We start from the raw sequence: 9,973 nt of genomic DNA on the forward strand, positions 1-9,973 counted from the left end.
TATGGGCCTTAGTGGAGAGAGAGAGGGGCTGCCAGAGGTGGGCCGCGCGCCTCCTCCCCCTGGTCCGAATTGGACTAGGAGAGGGGGGGCGGCGCCCCCCTTTCCCTCTCCCTCCCCACTTCTTTCCCCCTCCTAGTAGGAGTCCTAGTAGGAGTCCTACTCCATAGAAGGCCGACCGGCCTCCTCCCCTTGATCCTTTATATACGGGGGCAGAGGGCACCCCTAGACACACAAGTTGATCTTCACGATCGTTCCTTAGCCGTGTGCGGTGCCCCCTTCCACCATATTCCACCTCGATAATATTGTAGCGGTGCTTAGGCGAAGCCCTGCGATAGTAGTACATCAAGATCGTCACCATGCCGTCGTGCTGACGGAACTCTTCCCCAACACTTTGCTGGATCGGAGTCCGGGGATCGTCATCGAGCTGAACGTGTGCTAGAACTCGGAGGTGCCGTAGTTTCGGTGCTTGATCGGTCGGGTCGTGAAGACATACGACTACATCAACCAAGTTAACGCTTCCGTTGTCGATCTACAAAGGGTACGCAGATCACACTCTTCCCCTCTCGTTGCTATGCATCACCATGATCTTGCGTGTGCGTAGGAATTTTTTTGAAATTACTACGAAACCCAACAGTGGCATCCGAGCCTATGCACGAGTAGAACACAAGTGAGTTGTGGGCGATATAAGTCATACTGCTTACCAGCATGTCATACTTTGGTTCTGCGGTATTGTTGGACGAAGCGGCCTGGACCGACATTACGCGTACGCTTACGCGAGACCGGTTCTCCCGACGTGCTTTGCACATAGGTGGCTTGCGGGTGACAGTTTCTCCAACTTTAGTTGAACCGAGTGTGGCTACACCCGGTCCTTGCGAAGGTTAAAACAGCACCAACTTGACAAACTATCGTTGTGGTTTTGATGCGTAGGTAAGATTGGTTCTTGCTTAAGCCCGTAGCAGCCACGTAAAACTTGCAACAACAAAGTAGAGGACGTCTAACTTGTTTTTGCAGGGCATGTTGTGATGTGATATGGTCAAGACATGATGCTAAATTTTATTGTATGAGATGATCATGTTTTGTAACCGAGTTATCGGCAACTGGCAGGAGCCATATGGTTGTCGCTTTATTGTATGCAATGCAATCGCGATGTAATGCTTTACTTTATCACTAAGCGGTAGCGATAGTCGTGGAAGCATAAGATTGGCGAGACGAAAAACGATGCTACGATGGAGATCAAGGTGTCGCGCCGGTGATGATGGTGATCACGACGGTGCTTCAGAGATGGAGATCACAAGCACAAGATGATGATGGCCATATCATATCACTTATATTGATTGCATGTGATGTTTATCTTTTATGCATCTTATCTTGCTTTGATTGATGGTAGCATTATAAGATGATCTCTCACTAAATTATCAAGAAGTGTTCTCCCTGAGTATGCACCGTTGCGAAAGTTCTTCGTGCTGAGACACCACGTGATGATCGGGTGTGATAGGCTCTACGTTCAAATACAACGGGTGCAAAACAGTTGCACACGCGGAATACTCAGGTTATACTTGACGAGCCAAGCATATACAGATATGGCCTCGGAACACGGAGACCGAAAGGTTGAGCGTGAATCATATAGTAGATATGATCAACATAGTGATGTTCACCAATGAAACTACTCCATCTCACGTGATGATCGGACATGGTTTAGTTGATTTGGATCACGTAATCACTTAGAGGATTAGAGGGATGTCTATCTAAGTGGGAGTTCTTAAGTAATATGATTAATTGAACCTAAATTTATCATGAACTTAGTACCTGATAGTATCTTGCTTGTTTATGTATGATTGTAGATAAATGGCCCGTGCTGTTGTTCCGTTAAATTTTAATGCGTTCCTTGAGAAAGCAAAGTTGAAAGATGATGGTAGCAATTACACGGACTGGGTCCGTAACTTGAGGATTATCCTCATTGCTGCATAGAAGAATTACATCCTGGAAGCACCGCTGGGTGCCAGGCCTGCTGCTGGAGCAACACCAGATGTTGTGAACGTCTGGCAGAGCAAAGCTGATGACTACTCGATAGTTCAGTGTGCCATGCTTTACGGCTTAGAACCGGGACTTCAATGACGTTTTGAACGTCATGGAGCATATGATATGTTCTAGGAGTTGAAGTTAATATTTCAAGCAAATGCCCGGATTGAGAGATATGAAGTCTCCAATAAGTTCTATAGCTGCAAGATGGAGGAGAACAGTTCTGTCAGTGAGCATATACTCAAAATGTCTGGGTATAATAATCACTTGATACAAATGGGAGTTAATCTTCCAGATGATTGCATCATTGATAGAATTCTCCAATCACTGCCACCAAGCTACAAGAGCTTCATGATGAACTATAATATGCAAGGGATAAATAAGACTATTCCCGAGCTCTTCGCAATGATGAAAGCTGCGGAGGTAGAAATCAAAAAGGAGCATCAAGTGTTGATGGTCAACAAGACCACTAGTTTCAAGAAAAAGGGCAAAGGGAAGAAGAAGGGGAACTTCAAGAAGAACAGCAAGCAAGTTGCTGCTCAAGAGAAGAAACCCAAGTCTGGACCTAAGCCTAAAACTGAGTTCTTCTACTGCAAGCAGACTGGTCACTGGAAGCGGAACTGCCCCAAGTATTTGGCGGATAAGAAGGATGGCAAGGTGAACAAAGGTATATGTGATATACATGTTATTGATGTGTACCTTACTAATGCTCGCAGTAGCACCTGGGTATTTGATACTGGTTTTGTTGCTAATATTTGCAACTCGAAACAGGGACTACGGATTAAGCAAAGATTGGCTAAGGATGAGGTGACGATGCGCGTGGGAAACGGTTCCAAAGTCGATGTGATCGCAGTCAGCGCGCTACCTCTACATCTACCTTCGGGATTAACATTAGACCTAAATAATTGTTATTTGGTGCCAGCGTTAAGCATGAACATTATATTTGGATCTTGTTTGATGCGAGACGGTTATTCATTTAAATCAGAGAATAATGGTTGTTCTATTTATATGAGTAATATCTTTTATGGTCATGCACCCTTGAAGAATGGTCTATTCTTATTGAATCTCGATAGTAGTGACACACATATTCATAATGTTGAAGCCAAAAGATGCAGAGTTGATAATGATAGTGCAACTTATTTGTGGCACTGCCGTTTAGGTCATATCGGTGTAAAGCGCATGAAGAAACTCCATACTGATGGACTTTTGGAACCACTTGATTATGAATCACTTGGTACTTGCGAACTGTGCCTCATGGGCAAGATGACTAAAACGCCGTTCTCCGGTACTATGGAGAGAGCAACAGATTTGTTGGAAATCATCCATACAGATATATGTGGTCCGATGAATATTGAGGCTCGTGGCGGATATCGTTATTTTCTCACCTTCACAGATGACTTAAGCAGATATGGGTATATCTACTTAATGAAACATAAGTCTGAAACGTTTGAAAAGTTCAAAGAATTTCAGAGTGAAGTTGAAAATCATCGTAACAAGAAAATAAAGTTTCTACGATCTGATCGTGGAGGAGAATATTTGAGTTACGAGTTTGGTATACATTTGAAAAATTGTGGAATAGTTTCGCAACTCACGCCACCCGGAACACCACAGCGTAATGGTGTGTCTGAACGTCGTAATCGCACTTTATTAGATATGGTGCAATCTATGATGTCTCTTACTGATTTACCGCTATCGTTTTGGGGGTTTAAAGCGTGTTTTTTGGAAACATCTCATATGTTTGAATGATTTTTTTAAAAGGGAGATTTTTGCAAATTTTGACAAATTTAATAATGTTAAAGTTTTTGAAAACATGGTACTTTTGAGAAAATGGGATCATTTCTTGAAACTCTGAACAGAATTTGAAAAGCCAGATTTTTTTGCATCAATAAAAATTTTTTTAAACTCCAAACAAAATTAGGAAAAGTCAAACATTTTTTGAAAAATTGTAATCTTTTCTTAATTTGTGAACAAAAATTGAAAACAGGAATATTTGTGAACTTCTGAACAATATTTGAAAAGTGAGAACATTTTATAAATTCCCAGACATTTTTAGAAAGCAAGCATTTTTTGAATTTGTGAACAAAATTTGAAAACAGAAACATTTTTTGCATCTCAGAACCATTTTTGAAACTCTTAATAAAGGTTGGAAAAGACAAACATATTTTGAAAGTCATGAATATCTTTTTAGAATTTGTGAACGAAAATTGAGAACGGTGGTGCACGTAGAAAACTGTTTGGCGAAAGGAATACAGGCAAACTCGGATACGATTGTATGGTGCAAGGAAAAGCCTGCTTGGCACGTGGTGCACGTACCGGCCCAGTTGGGTCTCATGTCGGAAACGGGAAAGGAAAGGAACCATCGCCATATATACCCGGGAAAGCCCCCGATCTGCTCCCAATCTCAATCTCACGAGGTTTTAGTCAGCTACTAGTGCGTAGCGACACGAAAGCAGCCCCCGCGGGCTCGATTCCCTCAACAAACAAACAGGGAAAACAAAAGCAGCGGCCGGCTCGATGGCAGAAGAGGATTGGATTCCAGTCGGGATGGAACAGGAGTACTTCCCGTTCCAGCCGCAGACAGAAGAGGAACTTCTAAACGAGATGCAACCGGATGAGTTCCCGTTCCAGCCGCGGGCAGCAGAGGATTTTTTGATCGAGCTGCAACAAGTGTTCGAGCAGCGGGCAGAAGAGGATTTTCCAATCGTGAAGCAACAGGACGAGCGCCCATTCGAGTTCGAGCTCATGCCGATGGAGGAGCTGCCGGAGCTGCTGCCGCAGGACCAGTTGGATTCTTACCTGGAGCACATGATGGAGGGGCTACCCCAGGATGTTATCGACAGTTTGCAGCAGGAATTCCCAGCGCTCTTCGGCCAGGCCACGGTGGAAATTCCCCAGTGTCAGCGGGCGGATCCCGCGGAGGAGCCATGCCCGCCGCTAATCTAGGGTTCTTGTAATTTGTTAATTAGGGTTATTGTATTGTATTTAACACGACAGTTGGCTCGCTAGTCTTGTGAGAAATCGATTTTTTTTATAACGATCGATTTGTTTAGTTGCTTCTATAGCTCGCGTGTGCTCTGTGCTGGGATTGATTGTCTTTGCGTGTTTGACAAGTTTCTTTGTATCTCACCATCGGATCCATGGCAAGTAATGTACTGTCTGCTTTGTACTTACTGACAAATTGATTAGGCACGGCGTGTTGAAATCTTCGTCCTTCTTATCCTTCTTATTCGGTGTAACTCACTCTCTCCTAAGAGCTACAGCCGGGCGTATCCTCTGATTTTCGATGAGGATGGTGTGGACGCATTCATGGCACGTGGTGTCGCTCCTGAGCGCCGCCGAAGGGCCCAAGTCTGACTATTTAAGCCGGGCGGCAACCCCCAATCCTAGCCGCATCCCATTTCCCTCCCCTTCGCGTCCCCACACACCCATCCTCTCGTAGCTCGTCGTTCGCAGCTCTGGCCTGACAGCGGATAACCACCTACGTTGTACTCACTCTGGAGCGCCGGCTGCAGATGGGCACAGCGTGCCGCTTGGATTGCAGCCACTTCCTCGGGAGTCTCCAGAGGAGGAGCAGGCGTCGAACACAACGATGGAGGAGGAGGAGAAAGGGGCGGAGCCAACGCTTCCGGTTGCCCATGTCGGATTTGGAAGAGCTTACCCAAGCAAAGGTGTTAGGAATGATCTTGACATGCAGGTGGGGGCTAGCCGGGACGCGCGTCTATGCGTGCGGTCAGCTGGCACAGCGTCGATGTGCTGGCCGAGTCTCCAGGCAAGCATTTTGGGCAGCGGACGTGCAACCGTGTGTGGCTCTAGGCGGAGCCACTGTCCACCGCGGCCGCGACATGAGAGCGCAGCTATGACGTGCCGTGCGCATTTCGGTGGTTCCGCTGGTTTTGCTGCCGTGCCGCATGTGGCGTATCCAAGGTTGCATGGTCCAGTTCATTTCAAAATAAAAATAAAAATCCTGCATGGTTCGCGGATGATCACATAACATTCAACAAGACGGTTAGCAGATACTCCCTCTGTTCCAAAATAGATGACCTAACTTTGTCCTAAAGTTGTACAAAGTTGAGTCTTCTATTTTGGAACGGAGGGAGTAGTAAACTGCTAATCTGGCTACCAAAATGCATAAAAAAATCAACATGGATGTAGAATGCAGCAATCAACAACCAAAAAAAAAGTGGGGATATCGGCACTTTCAGCACAAATTCATCCTGAAAGCTACATCGAGTTTAATTTCTCCGAGACTCCAAAAACGCTATACAACAAACATCATCGTTTCCTAGCACTCCAAATGTGAAGTGGCGAACAAGAGTGCATCACTTGGCACCTTTCCTTAACAGAGCTACTGTACTATTCTGGAGGAAGCTGTACACACTGTACCGTCCGAAATGTTCAGAGAGACGAAGGTAAACTGCTAATCGTTGCCAAGCCATCACTCTACAGTAAAACTGCGGACGCATTGACGCTACTGTCCCAGGTGAAGAGGGTAGCTTTCTTGTCTGATCCTATACTTGCCTCCTATTCAGCATCAAGATATGGAAGCCTCGGTCAGCCATGCCCTGGAACCAAGTGATAGAGGTCAGAGACCGTAAGCAAAATAATCAAGTCATAGGATCAGGAGGTGGTGCACAGAAGATGAGCACTGATACATTATCATATACTAACACTAATTTCCTCAAAACCCAATATCATACAGCACAATGGCCGCTAGAGCATATACTACACGTGAGAACACATGTGAAGATAACTCAAAGAAGATTCTATTTCAGAAACAGCTCGGCATTTAAGATTGCCCAGTGCACCAGCATATATATATCATGGTAGAATGAGTAGATTTTACATGATGATAGAATAAGCTTCTGCAAGTTCATATTTCTCATGGTTGAGTATGGAACAGAACAGAACAAAAGTGCTTTTAGCCATCATGAACAGTTCATATTTTTCTACATCATGAAACCAGCTACAGGAACAGAACATAAGTGTTTTTAGCCTGTCGGTAGCTTCTGAATCAGTATAAATCTATCTTTAACTGTCAGCAAACTTTAAACCACTACAGGCAGCAGCATGCCACTGGCAGCGCATGATTTGAACCCGAACACAAGACAAAGGTATCAAACGGGATGATTGAACACGGACCACAGACTGATAAACCAACTAATTCAAAGACAGATATGGTGATCAGCCCTATAAACTGCGTATTTAACCAATTGAATAGATTAATACAAAACTTATGTTCATTTATCCTTATGTAGCATAATTTAAATACATGAATTAGTACACGGTATTATGCAATCACATTATAACTCTCATGTATTTTCCCATTAAGCATTTGAAATATCACATGCTACCGGCACAGCAAACTGACAAACACAATACATCAGACAAGCAAGTCAAACTGCTATTTCCTCAATTCCAATAATTTGTCATGTGAGCACTGTGGCGAATGTACATATAAAGAGAAAAGGCATAGTTCCATTTTGCAACGGCAGAACAAACGTTACGGGTACTGCTAAATAGGAGTGCAATTCTCACCTGGTGTACCCAACTCGGAAAATCACGATGTTGATGAGGTCCTCTCTACGGAGCAGGTCAGAGAACAGATAAAATCAAGAATTGTCATTGAGTGGGGTCTGGGACTAAGGTTGCCTTACAGTCAGCTCAGCTCGAAGATATAACATGTCATCAAGTAAAAATTGACTTGCTTCAGAAAAGACCTGACCCCAGGACATGTTAAAGAGATCTCGGGATCCTAGTTGATTACTTTCGCCGGTGAATGTCTTGATATGTCTGAAGTTAGACACAAAGTCACCAACAGCTTTTGTTCTCGCTGCAAATTCGAACTCTATGGTTATTGGCACTGATACTCCTTTTTCGACTGCCAAATACAGTCCGAAACAGTGAATCCCCAGTTGAGCATTAACAGTGCGCTGTACAATGAGGAAAAAGGAGTGCCCTGCAAAGTCGAATGCTTGTGACCTGATACTTCTGGATGGAGAGAGATTGCTGCACTCCTCAGATTTGAGATCCATATAAGCAATACATCGGTTATGGGGACGCTCCAATTCAATGGTCTTCACTGGTTTGTGCTTGTATGTCCGCTCCAAAAAACTGCAATGGATATCTGATATGGCAGGAAGGACTCTGTGTGGTGAACTGTACTTGTACAGAAGAGCTGAAGCCACAATATATGCAGAATGACGAGCGTCCAAATGCGAACAGGACAAAAGCCATCGCAATTTTCCACAACTCATCTGATTGAAACGCACCATTGGAAGCAAATGGTTGATCAAGATCCTACGCCTTTCTACTGTTTCTGGGTAATTGGCAAGAGCCCACTTGAGCAGAAAAGCCAAGACCAAGTCCTCTGAAAAAACCTTCAAGTTGTTGCTTGAGAATATAGCTTTAATTCCTGATAGTGGCATTTCCAGAAACTCAGTTTCAGACCTGAAACAGGATCAAATTAAACATCCAGTTCATATATCAAGACAGCAATGCCAAATTTATCAAAAATGTGATAACTCACATTGACAGGTTTTTGTACTTGTCAGCCAGAAATTCCTGGGCTGCTGCTTTCACAGGCTGAAGGACATCTGACATTGGGACTGAGCACTCATATTCAAGATACACAAAAGCTAATTCTTTTGTCATGGGTAGACTAATCAACAGCTGGGTACAATAGCTCATGCAATCGACAACCTCAAATCTATCAGCAACACACATAACTTTGAGAACCAGGACAGGATCGCTTGTCTTAATTGTTCCACTGTAAATGAAGTGCAAAAGCTCTGGGAAGGCTTCATCCTCTATCCAAGTAAAGTGAAAACATAAGTACTATGAATTAACAATAGTTCAGTTCAGAAATGCAACAAAAGGCACAGCTAACTGTGTTAGAATTAATCCTTTTATGTGCACACTAGTATGGCCATGAAAAGGGAAGCATGCTAATTATATAACTTGCCGCCAAAAACCCAAATCGTTCAACTTGGGCAACTGCATCCATTAATTTAGCTAGCGTCCATAAAGATACACTGCATAAATGTCTCGACAGGCTTGCAGTAGTAATTAGACAAAATGCATAAGAAGGAATACATCCAAGCGCAGACAGAACACTTCACCTTAGTTTACTATACTGTAGAATCTAACCAAGTTGCTAGCAGTTCATACTTCACTTCACAACATTCAGACATCACTGTCATCACAAATTCACATGAAATTAATGAGGGCCCTTTCCTCTAATTTCTTCCTAAACTTTGGCACTTATCTCCTAATCACCTAGCCTGACCTGATACAACTTTGACATAAGTAAAAATATGGAGGGCCAATTCCTTTAATTTCTTCCTGAAATTTGGCATTTTACAACCTCATCACCTAGGTTCTGATCTACTCCTTCCGATCCGAATTAATTGACGCAACCTCTATACAACATTATAGAGGTTGTAAAGAGGCTGCGTCAATTAATTTGGATCGGAGGGAGTAATAAAATTTAAAATAAGGAATACATTGACAGTTCAGAATTTATAGCAATGAATTACGAGTAGTTTTGGCATTTGAGTTTCAGTTGAAACGCCTTGAAATATCTGAAGTAATACTTCACAAAAAGCTTTCTACAGTAAAATTAAGTAGCTGTAACGGTACCATATCAACTATTTATTGCTGCAATATAGAACAGACCTGTAGCAAAATATGACCGTCGCAGCACTGATTTCATAGACATGATCAAGCATCATCTATAAACAAACTATGCCAAGTCATGTACTTTTCAACAGGCCTATAGCTAAATATGACTGTAATAGCACCGCTATCATAGACTCGATCAAGCACCATTTACAAACAAACCCTGTTGAGTAATGCACTTTTAATCACTACACAATTTTTTTAAAATTTAGTGCGGCAGTGAATTCATTTTTACGCTTTCTGATACCATATGATGCTTGCATGATGAGGGGAAAAG

At 43.2% G+C, this 9,973-nt stretch overlaps 1 protein-coding gene across 1 annotated transcript in view; it reads right to left on the reverse strand.

The window, feature by feature from the left end:
* Positions 1-6,190: 6,190 nt before the first annotated feature.
* The window catches only part of LOC119356180 (BTB/POZ domain-containing protein POB1-like), a 5,863-nt gene continuing 2,080 nt past the window's right edge, over positions 6,191-9,973 (reverse strand). Inside the window, exons 5-7 of the mRNA XM_037623106.1 lie at positions 8,546-8,825; positions 7,555-8,466; positions 6,191-6,581 (exon numbers count right to left, since the gene is read on the reverse strand). Of these exons, the coding sequence (XP_037479003.1) occupies positions 7,659-8,466; positions 8,546-8,825 (1,088 nt within the window). The 3' untranslated portion in view covers positions 6,191-6,581; positions 7,555-7,658. The remainder of the gene's footprint in view (positions 6,582-7,554; positions 8,467-8,545; positions 8,826-9,973) is intronic.

The sequence above is a fragment of the Triticum dicoccoides genome, chromosome 2A (assembly GCF_002162155.2).
Source record: "Triticum dicoccoides isolate Atlit2015 ecotype Zavitan chromosome 2A, WEW_v2.0, whole genome shotgun sequence".
NCBI lineage: Eukaryota > Viridiplantae > Streptophyta > Magnoliopsida > Poales > Poaceae > Triticum > Triticum dicoccoides.